This window comes from Colias eurytheme, chromosome 3 (genome assembly GCF_061535395.1).
Source record: "Colias eurytheme isolate Ceu_HAF_F1 chromosome 3, ilColEury1 Martin Lab GWU primary, whole genome shotgun sequence".
NCBI lineage: Eukaryota > Metazoa > Arthropoda > Insecta > Lepidoptera > Pieridae > Colias > Colias eurytheme.
In genome coordinates, this window is record NC_142982.1 from 10,053,106 (window position 1) to 10,069,288 (window position 16,183).

The window sequence follows — 16,183 nt, forward strand, 5'->3', positions numbered from 1 at the left end:
ATAAAAAGGGAAGACTATTCTAACCAAAAAATGGATGGGTAAAACTGTTTTTTTTATTAGGTTACGTTTGCAACTGATTAGAGAAAAGCCAATTCTCTGTTAACAGTGTGTTAACAGTATTATACGCATAGTTTCAATAACTTTCAAAATGATGGAAACCATAAATTTTTCCTCCTCCTTTACCACCATACGTATTTCCAAATTAATTACATAATATTTAATTAAATAAGTAATTATTAATTGTAATAGAGACCACAAAAAGAAACCAAAAGATTTATATTATGTACACAGTATAAACAAAGAAGTTAAGATAACGTCAGTAAAATATTATCCCTTTAATTTACAAAGGCCTTGATTTAAAGTAACATGGTATATTAGTCTCGCGTTTTAATTATGTTTTATTTTTGCGACAAAGCACATTTTGCGAGCGGAAATTAGGAAGGGTCGTATTGTAGCAGACAAAATAATATTTACCTTCGCTAATTTATTTGTTTTATCCCATTGTTTTGAATTTTGAACGTTAAGTATGAATACTGGGAAAATATTTTGAGTTTTTAAACGAATTTTTGAATGCAAACGATCTGAATTCGGATTTTTTTATAGGTATGTTTGTTCATCGGTAGCTACGCTGCTACGAACTTTGTATTTGAAATCTTTTTTTATTACTTCTGGATGGACTAATGTTACTATTAAGTATAAATTAACTTCATTAAAGTATTTGGATGCATTTTTAATATCGTGCGATTCCTTTTTTAATAGGAGAGTAATTTACAACCCTTTTGTGTTTCGATGATATTTAAGTTATCTATAATTTGTAACTACATTCTTGCAAATAAATATAATTTGAATTTGAATTTGAATTTAAAAAGTACCCGCATTTCTTTATACTAGTAAGTGAGTAAATCGTATCTTATTTATTTTTAGAATAAACTAATTAAGCGGGAAACTATTAACGAAAGTAAAACTGGTTAATTATTTTCTCGTTTCTCGTCCGTGAGACACTTTTAATTTATTAGGAGCTTATTTTCAAACTATACCTAAGTGCTTTTAAAAATTTAATTATTATTTAACAGAGCTAGATTAATTTGATTGACGGGTCGTAATTAGGCACTTATATTATAAATTATTACAAAATTTTGAAAATAAACAATTTGTTAGAGTTAAAATAAAACACGTTTTAAAAAGATGGATCGTTTTAAATCAGGAATGGGTTCACAGAAACAATTGACGGATTTGCGCCGTCGAACCAAGGAAGACGGGAAAATCCATTTCCTCTTTATCTATCGAAATAAGTTTTAGATTTGAATTTGAATTTCAAATTGCTGAAGTTTGTTACGAAGATGATGAATCTTTTGATCTTGTAAATTAGTTAATAAAAATATGGAAAAATTACTGTTATATAAGACAAAATAATATGAAAGGTGAGAAATGAAAGTCGAATTTTTATAATTCCTAATTTGACAATAATTGATTTATCTACGGACTAAAAGATCTCGCTTAAAGACGGATATAGCCATAGAATGTAAGATGTTTCGATAGATTATACATATAGATGAGAGAAAAATGTTTTGTTTAAAAAAATACCTTGTTTCATAAAGTGTTTACTGAATAAACTTCGATTGTTCTTTTGTGTACACACGCGTCCTACGCAGGACAATGAAACGCACAATAAATGTCAATTTTTATTTATATCCAATACCAAGTTCATTGCTGTTAATAGTCAGCCATCTTAACTCGCGGTGCAATCTGTCCAGCCTCTCTTTATCCTCCGCGGCTTTTGTTTCCTTCCACAAGGCTTCTTTAAATTGTGCTTCTGAAATCTTAATATAGTGGTCCGGGAGCCAGCAGCAGATTTTATGACCAAGTTCCTCTCAAGAGATAATTCGTCAGACGCATGAGAGTATAGTATTATAAAGCCTCGTGAACGTCAGCTGGAGCTCGGTTGGGGGGAAGAGCGGTTGTAGCCTCCCGTATCAGCTGACGGTTTTTCCACCAAGATACAGCCAGCTGACATATATATTTATCCACAGTTACATATAAGCTATCATCAGGTAAATTTTTGTTTGAGAGGAAATAACGGAAAATAAATTTTTCTTTAAATTTAACTTTCATGTTCGAGACACCAGCTGACGTATAATACACCATGTTGTAACCAGCTGACTATTTTTTTTCGTTGAGATATTGGGTTAGCTACAATTTGACAAATTTTTAGCTGAGAGGAAATGAATGAATGAATGTATTTTTTTTCCTATGTGCGTGGGAGGCTACAACCGCTCACCCCCCCAACCGAGCGCCAGCTGACGTTCACGAGGCTTTATAATACTATACCTACTCTCATGCGTCTGACGAATTATCTCTTGAGAGGAAATAGTTAACCAAATTTGCACCTGGCTCCCTAACCATAGGAAAGATTTACTGTTATTCTATTCATTTGTGCTTTCGTGTCGTGTAAAAAAAGAAAAAAGACGTGTGGCACTCGGGGACTGCCGCGGTAAAGCTATTGCATAGCATGCCTTCAAGCCACACCTCCGAGCCCGTCGGAGTGGAGAGCGTGAGGTTTTTTCGTTACGGAATTTCTCGATTCGGTCCCCGCGCTCAAGGCCCGCGATAGAAGCTATGCAATAGCTTAATAAAGAAAAAAATAGCGTGTGTGTCGAGCACACTTGTCAGAAGTGAAACTTCTTTGGCAAGATTCAAAGATACCAAAATCGTCGCCTTGACGTGACGGTACATCTTAAAATTTTACTCTCAACGCGCCTAAAGAAGTTTCACTTCAAAAATGTTTATTGTTATTTCATTTGTGCTAAAGTGAACGGGAAAACGAATATTATGAACATATTGTTTTAACAGTTTCATCGGATGCATAATGTTTTTGTTAGGTTAGCAAAATTTGTACAACATAAGTCTATGTTCAGTAATTTCACGAAACGGAACAGTAATTTCACGAATGTATTTTACTATTTATTTATCCTTAGTAACCAACTACGAAGTCGTAAGTATATTCGTAAAGCAGCAAATCCGTACAACATATTTTTAAGTAAAAGGGAGAATTTTTGTTATCAGATCACTGGTTTCTAACATAAAAACTTTTAAAGACTTTTAGATAAAGAGTCTTTTCTAAAATCGTAAAGGACTCAGATTATAACGAATAATCGAAAAGAATCTTTAATACATGGAAAAGAAAGGTCACAACAGATAAGATTTTGTAAAAATATTTGGAACTTTTATAGTTCTTAAAAATAGTTCGTTCTTCTAACTTTTGTTATTTAATTCGCTCTATCTGAAAAATCCTCATGGACAGAACTCAATAAGACATGGGGTTAGACCATGGTTAGACTACTTGACGACCCTAATTGTCTGTGAGACATAATATACATATTTATTTTTATTTATAATTATTTTATGATCATTTTGTTGTTTTTTATTGAAATTCAATAAATCATAGACAGAGCTACCACGTAAAAATGACGATGAAATAACAAATCTCATTATTAACCGGACCATTTAATTCAATATAAATAATCATTAAAAGACAGATGCAAATAGCCCCCATTCGTATTTACCTCAAAGCGTCTATCATTCACATCACTCCGAATGTCTTTTGTCCGTCTGTAGTTCAACACATTATCTCTTCTCCTCTTCACCAATTCATGTAACGGGATGATATCCCGTCTTGCTACATTCCCAATATTATTTTTCCCATACCCTTCGTATTCATAACAAAAAACGCCAAATAATTGTAAAATAAGTATACGCCAGTACATTTTTCACAGCATTCCACTATCGAATATTTTATGGCGCGTTCAATACTGGAACTTTATTAGGGTGGTGTAAAAATTTTATGATATGAGTTTGATCTTAAAATTGCTTCGATAAAATCGTTTGGTCATGCAATAAATGAAGTGAGCTTGTGGTATGCGTTTTGTCGCATAATTTGAACAATGTGGTTTAGAGCGACGTATTTTAAATTTCTCTTTATTTCCGAGACGGAGAAACTTTTGTTTTTCTCTACAATGTGATTTAATAAACATTTATCTATATGTTTTTATATTAGCATTCCGGATAGTTTAAGGAAAAGCTATGAAAAATATATTATAATTGCTCAAATTACCTACCTCCATGCGCACAATAATCATTCCATCCCTTAAATTTATAGTCACCAATAGGTGAAATATTATTAACTATGTACCTAGTTTACCTTTGTACTTAATTTTGAATAGCTGTTTTATGAATACTATGAATAGTAATATTAATTCATCTGTGGTTATCTTCTAATCTTCAACACGATATTTAGGAAAAAGATTGAAAATGCCTCAAACTTTTTCGTTTATCAAACGCCATTCTTCAGATATTAAACAGTGTTCATAGTACGTATGAACTCGTAAAAATCCAGTAAGTAATAAAAAAATAAAAGAGCCTTCTTGTACCACGTGGGTAATTCTTCAATCTCAATGCTTCATAAAAATGCGAATATACCACGAAAACATTGGATTGATCCCGGTTTTACGGCATATCGTTTTTTCATATTTCATAATATTGTAAATGCAAACTTTTGTATTTTCGCTCCTTCAATGAATGAATTTACAAGAAGCGTTTGTATGTGTATTGAGTTTTAAGACAGAATAATCAAAATATAATAAAAACATTATTATAAATTTATAAAGAATAGAAAAAGTACGATCACGAGGCGTGACTCGAGCCCGCATCCTTTAACGCCAATACGGGGCAGATGCCTGATCAACTTAGCCACCCGTGATCCCGTCAGAGCGATCGAATTTATTCTATTCTTTTTAAATCATTTGAATGCCATAAAACCAAAAATATCAAATTCAAAAAAGTATTGTTTACTTAGGAGTAGGAGTAAAAGTTGAATAGGTTCAAAATGGGTCAAAACTTAAGTAGCCGTTTAATGTAGTAGTTTTAATGATATTTTTCCAATATATACATACAACATGTACATTTTCGAGGAATGCGATTTATTGTAAAACCGTTTAACGAATCCACGTTTAAATTTGTAAAATCAATAGATAGGTATCTGCTAGTTTGGGGGCGTTGGTAATTATTGTACCACACGCAAAGTCACCACTAAAAATAACTTCCATGTAGCTGTTACTGCTGTTAATCAATTACTAGAGTAATTTATCTAAATTATCATAATGATATGTGTTGTGAAGGTTCAAATTTAATGAGATGGTTATGTCGATCTTGCTCATAGATAGTGTTTATTTCTGAATTTATTTTTTGTCGTTAGTTTCAAGTGTTCGCGTTATGCTATATTGATACCTTTCGTGTTTTCCTCATTAGAGTAACAAATGTGTTGCAATAACATAAAATATTTTACAGAAAATGTTTAAAGTATTAACAGAATTGCTCTGATGAATTGCTCTAGTGATTGAAACAAAATTAAGTTTTGGTATGTTTCATTTTTGTATTCACGTCACGTCATTGAGTAAGGCGACCATTTTCATCATCATCTTTGAATCTTGCCAAAGAAGTTTCACTTCTGACTCGTGTGCTCGGCAAACATGCTTTTTTTTAATATGATGAAAATCATGTCAACTAATTTTTAAATTCCAGTATTTCAAATAAATATACATCTATACAAATATTATAAAGAGGAAAGGTTTGATTTTTTGTTTGTTTGTTTGTTTGTATGAATTGAATAGGCTCCGAAACTACTTGGCAGATTTGAAAAATTCTTTCACTGTTGGAAAGCTACATCATTTCTGAGTGACATAGGCTAGGTTTTATCCCGGAAATCCCACGGGAACGGGAACTATGCGGGTTTTTTTTTGAAAACGCGGGCGAAGCCGCAGGCGGAATGCTAGTTATTTATATATCTTTATTAATACAGAAATAGTGATGTAAAAAAAAGGTTTACACACCGAACTCTAAACCATTAACACGATACCCCATTATCAGTGATCGCACTCCAAACACATGATAGCACAGGGTGTACATACACACAAACGAATGGCTCCTCAGGACATACAGAAGCACTTGAAGAACAGGAATGTGTGGTTTGGAATGCAAAAACGTGAGTGCAGTTTGATTATTTGACTATTTATTGGTTTAAATGTTTAATTTGCCTAGTGTACCAATTGATTTTAGAAGATTTTCAAGCCTATTTTTCAGAAGACAGGGAACTAATAAAAAACATGTTTTCTTTAGGCTTTTTGTAGGATATATTTGCGTCTTCAATAATAATTATAATTATTTAAATCATAGTTCTGTATAAGCAAGCGCGTACGTACATCAAGGCGCTGAGCTTGCATTCGATATGACCCAGATTATTTCCAAAATTTTATATTTTAATTATATTGAATCAGTTCATCGCCGACGGTGATTAAGAGAAACTCACTCATTATATTATAGTTGTTAAAGTTTCCGTTTATTACAAGTAGTGTTTCATAGTTAAATAATTATTTTATATCTATAATTAATTAGTACGGATAGACCGTACAAATTCAAATATAATTTTTTAGCAGCATTCTTTATCAAAATATTTTTTTGCGTAGACAAATAAATTTTTGAGGTCTTTTAAACTTCGACAGTTTAATTTGACATCCAAGAAGTTACGTAACCAATCAAATTAGGTCTTTAACAGAACGTACTGTTTTCAAAAAATACTTTTTAGGAAACAAAGTTCACGTGACAGAATTAAAATCAAAGTCGCCAGCTACGTTTCAAGACTCGCTACGAGCGACACTCATCATTGGCCAGGCGTTCTCTTTGATCCCCGTTATTGGGATCTTCAGCAAGACTTCTGACGTCAGGTGAGCATTATCCTAATTGCCTTCCCTTTGTGATATAGTTCTTGTGATTTTGAAGTTTGCTATTCAGTTCTTTGAGTTTTGAAACGTACTTACCATATTATCGTCGCATTGTATCAAAGTCAAGTTGTTGATATATTTTGGTAATTTTAAACGATAATATAAAAAGGTGTAGAAAGTTACCTACATAACATTCGATCTTAAAAAACAGATAAGATTAGATGTAAGATTTTTTCATTTTCATTTTTTCATTAGATGTAAGATCACATGTAAGATAGTATGATTCCACTTTTGTGAGCGAAAAAATGCAACTGGAGAAAATGTGGCTAATTTGCCACATTTTGACGTTTCATTTCAGGAACGTTAATGACTTACCTACTTTTAGTATCATTGATTATAAACCTATAATTTACAAGTTTGAAATAATCTGTGTGTCTCATTTATGCTATAGTCTTTTAGTATAAAATATTATTTCTTATCGCATATTTTTCAATAACGATATCGAGTAACCATTTTATATCCTCACTGATACATGGAACACGAGAAGATAATTAATTGTCTCCCAGGCAGATAATTAAATTACAAGTCTGCGAGATGTTCGATGAAATATGCAATTCCTATTAGCATTTATGCAACACTTCTTTATTGTATGTAAGGTTTATTAAATGAATTATGCGAAAAACTCGTATTGAAATTTCTTATTACGACAAAGTCATCAAGTTAAGTATCGAGCAAGCCATCAAAAGACGAAAAATCTTTATTATGGTTACGTAAATTTCAATCTGGTTCGAATTACAATCTATTAAAAATTGTTACTTACTCTTACTCTTATTTTTTATAGATTTCTGTATTATAGGTATTTCAACAAATTTAATTTCAGGTTCACTTGGTTATCATGGAAGTGTTTATACCTCTTGCTATCCTTGACCGGGCAGATTTTCATATCAGTAATGTGTATACACAAAGTTGTTCACTCTCAGACCTCTCTCAATGGAACAAGTAAGGAAACTGTTTACAGAATTTCTTTTTCAAGTATAGATATAACTAATAATAAGAAAAGTTTTGCTGGTAGTGCATTTTTTCTTCATACATATTCACTTCCTATATTACTTACGTAGCATACGTAGCATACGTAGCATGGCTACGACGCAAAATTCTGTTCTTTGTTTTTTACCAAACATCGTTTATTTTACTAATTATAAGTTTTTAATCGAGCTTGATATACGAGGATTTTAATCAAAAGTCTGTAATATTAGAATATCAGTGGTAAACAAGGAAATCGATATCATCAAGAAAAACCAATCAGTGACTTGAGCAGTGGTTCTGAAGTAGAATGAAGCGAAGATACAAAGCAAAATTCAACGATTCCTGTTATTTTGATATCTATCCATATCCTCTTTTATCATTTGTGACTTAAATATTTTACCAATTGTCTATATGCTCGATATTTAACACCTATTACTTTTAATTTTTAATTATCACTAACAATTATAAATTTTCAACATTCTTGTTTTATTAATATTAAACTTTTCAGCACCATTAGTATTCTACTTTCTTACGCTGTATTTATCTAGTGATCCAGTATTTCATTCATTTCTCACCTTTATTACAGTATCGAAATTATTAATATTATCGACATTTTTAGCTCCAATAATATTCTACAGTACAACCTGTATCACGATGCTTGTGTTCCTGCAAGTTGCCAGAAAGTGGCCAGATTTGGTTCAGTATACATCCAAGATCGAGGAACTTGATCCGAGCTATGATACCAAGCTTGCATACAAATGTAATGGGACCTGCGCAGTTGTTTTGGCTCTAGCTTTACGTAAGTTTTAGTACTCTAATAATACTTGATTAGCTGATAAAATTTAAGCAAATATTACGTATCGAAATAGCTTAATTTGAAAAAAAAGACGTATGTAATATATATATTTCAAGGTGAAAAAGTAGAGAAAGGCAATTATAAAAATTTGAAAAAAAAACAAAAGAAGTGTATTTCGAAAATAGAGCATATCTATGATTTAAAATGAAATAATTTAGCTAATGAATTTTACAAACATAAGTATGAATCATTCATTTGCATGTTTATTATTTAAACTCATGCTCTCAGATAAAACAATCATATAAAAATATTTTTTTCGTAAACGTGACCTTTCTAACATAAATAACTTCTCTTTTATTTTCAGTAGAACACATACTATCATTATTGTCAGCATTTGCCGGTGCCATGGTGTGTTATCCAGATCTCAGTCTATATGAAGGTTTTGTTAAGCATTTCTATCCTTGGGTCTTCAACTTTCTACCATATTCACCACTATTAGGAATTGTAACACAAGTAAGTCTTTAATTTAAAATAAACCACTATGAAATTTAATCATATGAGTTTCTATAGCGCATTATAAGTTCTTGAATATTATATTATATTAAAGAAAATCTCGCATAGTTCCCGTTCCCGTGGAATTTGTGGGATAAAACCCTATCCTATGTGTTAATCCAAGTTACCCTCTATATATGTGCTAAATTTAATTGTAATCGGTTCAGAAATATTTGCGTGAAACAGTAACAAACAAACACACACATACGTCCATCCCCACAAACTTTCGCATCCATACTAATATACTAATAATATATACTAATACTAATATAATATTATAAATGCGAAAGTAACTCTGTCTTTCTGTCTGTTACTCAATCACGCCTAAACTATTGAACCAATTTGCATGAAATTTGGTATGGAGATATTTTGATACCCGAGAAAAGACATAGGCTACCTTTTTTGTGAAATATGTACCACGGGCGAAGCCGGGGCGGACCACTAGTTTATAATATTAGTAGGATAGGATAGGATTTAAAATTTGGAGAGGTTATAATAACATGTTTCATAAACATATTTGCAAGACCATGGTGTGTCCCGTTAAACCGCAAGCACCGGCATAAAGATGTTAAAAAATACATCCAAAATTACGACGATGAGACTTTTTACCGCCATAATTAAATGGAGACTGACAGAAAGCGGAAACGTTAACACCGATAAAACAAATTACATTCTCTTAAAGGATTTATGGTATTTTCGACGGCTTCATCTGCATCTGCGTGTTAATCCATGTTTACTGTTTATTACGTCATTCATTACAAGATGGTGACAGCCATTAAATACTTGAAATTTAAAAAAATATATATATAAAATTGATATAATGTAAATAAATAAATAATAATAAATAATATTTTTCAGGACAATTTTCACACACGGCACGATCTGATCCCATACTAAGCTTTCGCTTGTGTTATGGAAACCAGATGGCTGATAAACATACATATATAATTTTAAATAAATACTTATATAGATATTATGTAACACCCAGACACAGAGCAAACATCTATGTTCATCACACAAATATTTGCCCCGGGTGGGAATCGAACCCACGACCTCTGGCTTGGAAGGCAGGGCCACTACCAACCAAGCCAACCGGTCAGTAATGTGTTGTGATTGTTTTCTTATAATATAATATTATGTGCAATAGTAAAAAATGTTTGTAAATTATTTTAGTAGATTTTATAATCTCGAAAACATTCCAATTTCAATGAGGGTATAAACTGCTTAGTAACCACAAAAGATAATTTTCAATCTATAAAATACGTAAAATCTGTTGTAATTTTATCATATAAATTATGTATAAGTCTAAAATACACAGGATTAAGATTTACAGGTGTAGCTACAAATTTATACATAACACATCCAATTTACATCCCAAAAAATTGGAAAACTTTCCAACAAATTGCGCACTTATATCCCTTCCTTATTGCTATTCATTTTTACTTCCAGTTTCTCCACTTCCAATCCACTTTTATATGGAACTTCTCTGATTTGTTCGTGATATGTATGAGCTACTACCTGACGTCACGCCTCGAGCATGTTAATATGAAATTGCTTGGAGCCCAGGGCAAGGTAAGATGGGCGCATGTTAATATTGCTTGAGATTAGTTGGGTCATGTGGTTATTATAAATTGCTATTTGTAATAAGGGCTGATTTTTCAATCCTTGGATAAAACTTATTCATCGAATCTTAATCTTATCTTAATCTTAATACTATAATAAAGGCGAAAGTTTGTATGGATGTATGGATGTATGGATGTTTGTTACTCTTTCACGTAAAAACTACTGAACCGATTACAATGAAATTTAGCACACATATAGAGGGTAACTTGGATAAACACATAGGATAGTTTTTATCCCGGAAATCCCACGGGAACGGGAACTATGCGGGTTTTCCTTTGCAAACGCGGGCGAAGCCGCGGGCGGAAATCTAGTAATGTATAAAACTACCATTTTAAAAACGTATTCTAATTGCCCGTATTTGACAGTTTATGTGACATTTTAATATTATCGTGTAATACTTTATTGGACGGAGTTTTATCCAAGCATTGAAAAATCGGCCCTAAGTGTTGTAGTATTATTAGCTGTTATTCCAGTCGAACTAAACATTTGAAAAACAGTAAAGAAATAATAATATGAGATATAAAAAATATCTGGTGAATGAATCGTTTTCTGTCAGATTTAATTATTCCTTTGATAGCAAAGATTTTTGATAATATCTTATATTAAGAGCTATATGTATAAATTACACGTAAAATCTAACAGACGCTCTCGCTGTGTTATAAAAAATACTGAATGCAACAAGATTAATTTAAATTAGGGACACTAATTCATTTATTTATATAGGTAGATCTACACACGCTTGAAATTTTTGTATGAGTAACGAAAATACCAGTTTATCTATTAATATATTTCAGTTTCTTTTTTTATATAAATTTTAGTATTTGCCTGAAGTATTCTGGCGTAACACAAGGGAAGAGTACAGCCGCGCTGCGCAATTAGTTCGCAAAGTTGATGACGTCATCAGTGGTATCGTCTTCATCTCCTTTGCTAACAATTTGTTCTTCATTTGTCTGCAATTGTTCAACACCTTGGAGTAAGTTCAATTTAAATAAGTTTAAATTGTCTATTTTGTATGTATGTTTATAATTAAGTATGCAACTTGTTGTACCGTATCTATTTTATGTATGTATTCTCGTATACACTATTAATGCTTCACCTTGATCACCAGGTTGTCTGGAATAAATTGCTACCTTAGTGATAAGACCTCCTGTTGTTCTTTTTTGTGATACTTTGTGCTCATATTTATTTTAATTTTGCTTTTACTTGTTGGTGAACAATAACTTATTTTTGTTGAACTTAGTACGTAGAAATTAAAATGTGATAGTTGTTAAAATATACGTTTGTTTACAAAATATATATTTCAAAGGCTTGAATGCGTCTAGCATAGATGTAGTTTAACCGTATCAATCGATCAAACGATGAATGATGTATGATATTTTATCTCAACTAATGGAATGAAGAGGAAAAGTTTGTATTTCTGTTTGATTGTAACGATTGAATTCAACAAATATTCGACCAATTTCAAACATTTTTTTTACAAGAAAGGTACATCTATCTCTTATAAAGTACCAAAGGCAATATTTATAACCTGGCTCAATCAAGACAAAGTCGGGACTCGGGACACAGGGCATAGTAGTCATACAATCACGACATAATAACAATTTATGCAAATTATTTTTCCAATAATCATTTTGTAAACAGAAAAGCCATTTTTCCAATTCTTACGTAATCAAGACATGATAATTACCAATATTCATTAGCATCTGGGACAGTTGAAGTAAATTGAAAACCGTTGAGAATAAATTGGTTTCCACAAAATTTGGGTTAGGTACTCTAACAATGGTACTGCCTATTAATACATTTCCATTGGAACTGTTGATGAATAATCTAGAATTCTTTTTCATTTTCTAGGCACGGAATAAAAGGCACATCTGAATGTAGCAGTCGACAACAAGGGTATGAATCTTTTTAATTAAGCCCTTCATGATGTTATTGATGAGACTGTAGCTTGTTTGTATAGAGTTTTGTAACAACTAGGTACTGAAAAAGAATATTATCCGTTTTGATAGGGGATAGCCATGTGAAATAAAAAAGTCTGAATTTAGGATGACCTATTAAAATTACTGATTTTCTTTGGAAAATAACGAAATATTTTTATACCCACATACCATTAAATTGAGTCCTACGCTATTTTTTATTCGGAGATTCAAATAAGTATTTTATGATTTTTCTTACACGTTGTGCAGGAATTTCTTATAATTATTAATTTATTCACTTTCAATGCACCCTAAACCTTAACATTAAGAAAACCTTAGCTATACCACTAATTCTTTATTAATTTTTCGTTGTTTTTAAGGAAAAGCTACATAGCTATACAGCCGCCAATTCTTTATATCTTTCTTAGGTTGTCAGGTTTAAAGCATTCATTTATTTATTTGAAACAATAAGATCCATTTATTTTATTTTAAGCTATTTCATAGCTTCTATCGCGGGCCTTGAGCGCGGGGACCGAATCCAGAAATTTAGTAACGAAAAACCTCTCGCTCCCCACTCCGACGGGCGCGGAGGTGTGGCTTGAAGGCATAGCATGCTATAGCTTTACCGCGGCAGTCCCCGAGTGCCACACGTCTTTTTATTTATTTATTTATATTACTATTTGACCCATACCAACCAGAGCAACAATATTCGGCGGCTACGAAGCGGCGATATATTTCCTGTTCTCGCTGATCTACCTCATCAGCCGCTCAGTGGCGGTGTCGCTGATTGCGTCCCAGGTGAACAGCGCGTCGGACACGCCGGCTCCTGTACTATATGATGTGCCCTCGCCGGTGTATTGTGTTGAGGTATTGTATAGCCAATCTATACTAATATTATAAAGCTGAAGAGTTTGTTTGTTTGAACGCGCTAATCTCGGGAACTTCTGGTCCAATTAAAAAAAACTTTCGGTGTTAGATAGCTCATTTATCGAGGAAGGCTATAGGCTATATACCATCACGCTACGACCAACAGGAGAGGAGCCACGGGGGTGAAACCGCGCGGAGCGGCTAGTCTCTATATATTTAGTGATACAACGATCTTCGGCGGCTACGAAGCGGTGCCATATTTCCTACTAGCTGCACTCCGCGGTTTCACCCGCATGGCTCCACTTCTGATAGACTTAGCGTAATGATATATAGCCTATAGCCTTCCTCGATAAATAGGCTATCCAACACCGAAATAATTTTTCAAATCGGACCAGTAGTACCTGAGATTAGATACAACCTATCCAGTACAACGATTTTCGGTGGCTATGATGAAAATGTCTCAAATGTTTAGGGTAGGTGCTTTTCATTTTCACATTCGATCATGGATTGGCCAATTTTCTTTACGAGAATTATTAGACCTATAAAATTTCCGTTGATATATTGATAGCTTTACTATTCATATATTTTGTATCGTAATATTAAATCCATATGATACACAATAAAGTAAATTTTGCATAATATATCTTTTTCTAGGTGCAAAGATTTTTGGACCAAGTGAATGGAGACAAAGTTGCTCTGAGTGGCTTACAATTCTTCAGCGTAACTCGGAGTTTACTTCTCACTGTACGTAACCTCAATTACAGTTTACAATAATTGATAGATTGTTGTTAATCATAAAAATTTAATTTATTTTAATGTATTATTTTAATATAATGATTATAATATACCTACTTATCCTTTTTACTTTACGGGAGTAGGCATTTGTTGTGGTTTGTCCATATACTTATTACACAATACGATTCACAAGTTTAAAATGCCAAATGCTGGTAAATGTAACGTTCATTTTCTATGGAAGCTTCACGAACATTTTTACATAAATATTAAATACTATTTAATTCATTCCCATCTCGCCGGGCGTCAAATAATATTTAGTTAGTTAAATATTTAACTTTAAAACATTAATCCAAAACAAACTGAGCACACCAGTTTTTTGTATTTCCAATATTTGTATGAATATATTTTTTTACAATTAATTAATATTTCGACAGGTAGCTGGTACGATAGTGACATATGAGCTAGTGATGTTCCAGTTCAACTCGCCTCAACCATCGACCAATAGTACTGCACCAGTTAATTAATATAGTACTTATGTATGTGTAGAAATAAATAAAATTTAAGTGTACGATTCTGATATCTGTATGTTTGTTTATTTGAAACCATAATCTCTTAACGGATCTAGGACGACTTAATCTGTAACCCTGTATATGATTGAATATTATTATTATATAGAAGTCGGTTATAAATTAAATTACCAGAATAAACACTAAGACTACCTACAAAAATTCAACTTTATATCATTTTTATTTATCTTGAATTTTTACGTTTAAACACTGATGCATGCATACTGCAGTCAGGGACAAAATCAATAAATTAAAATTTATGAAAATCGGCCCAGCCTGTGGATACGTACAAAGTACAACTATAGTAATTTTGAGGTATTGCTAAATAGATTATTGTTGTATGCAGAAAATAGTGCATCAGAAAAATCTTCCAATAACAATATTAGAAGCACAAGTGAGATAAATCTCAGAAAATATCCCCGCTCCGGAAGGATGTCCCTTGCATCCGTTAGGTAACTTGCTTTCATTTTCCTTCTATTGTGAAACTAGAGTCTAGAGTCTAGGTTAAACAAATTTTAGTATACGATAAAAGCTATATTACCTAATTGTTACCTATAACCTTATGCTATAACTTTACATACCTATATCTACTTTAAGATAATTTAATGAAAAAACTTTTTTGCCTAAAAGCCTATTTATATATTATGGCACTTGCAATACAACACGTCGTTTTATTTCTTTTTACTTTTTTTTATCTATTCATTTTATTTTTCATAATTCTTTTTTTACATTAGGTATTCTTTATTTTTAAATTGTTGATACAAAACAATAGTAACGTTAAATCACTGTTCTTCACCTGTATTTTTGTATGTAACCGGCTCCTGTAGATTCGATTTTGACCCATTTTAAATGGACAAATTTAATTCAAACTTTGTCCCCATCAAGCATCGGTGACAATACAATAATTTCATGAGTTTAATCGTATTTTTTTAGGTTTTTAAACTAGGTGTATTAATTATTTTCTTATGAATATCACGTGATTATGTTTAAGTGAACTAAAATTTCAATATACGCCATACTTAAATGTTTAGATACGCCTAACTCCTTCGACTCTACAAGCAAAAACCCAATAGCTAATTTATACGTTTACGCCTTTGCAAGTAACACCCACTTACTAAAAATAACTTATAATATAATTCAATGGATTATTGCATTGCAAAACTAATATTGAAGTTTCAATCCAAGATTACTATGCTTGAATTATTCAATCCGAGGCGTATTTCGACGCCTCAGAAACCTATGCCTTAGTTAGAGACAAGATAAGGAAATTTAGATTTAATTAAGCCTAATTAATTATAAAAGTAACATTATAATAGTAATTATCTTTAT

At 32.0% G+C, this 16,183-nt stretch overlaps 1 protein-coding gene across 1 annotated transcript; it reads left to right on the top strand.

The window, feature by feature from the left end:
• Nucleotides 1–5,994: 5,994 nt before the first annotated feature.
• LOC149909932 (gustatory receptor for sugar taste 64f-like) lies at nucleotides 5,995–14,812 on the top strand. Its single transcript, XM_090120053.1, has 11 exons — nucleotides 5,995–6,037; nucleotides 6,638–6,776; nucleotides 7,654–7,772; nucleotides 8,419–8,598; nucleotides 8,960–9,108; nucleotides 10,597–10,719; nucleotides 11,589–11,743; nucleotides 12,622–12,666; nucleotides 13,385–13,553; nucleotides 14,208–14,297; nucleotides 14,723–14,812. The coding sequence occupies exons 1-11, from the start codon at nucleotides 6,028–6,030 to the stop codon at nucleotides 14,810–14,812; spliced, it is 1,269 nt and encodes a 422-aa protein (XP_089976179.1). The 5' UTR covers nucleotides 5,995–6,027.
• The last annotated feature ends 1,371 nt before the right edge of the window (nucleotides 14,813–16,183 follow it).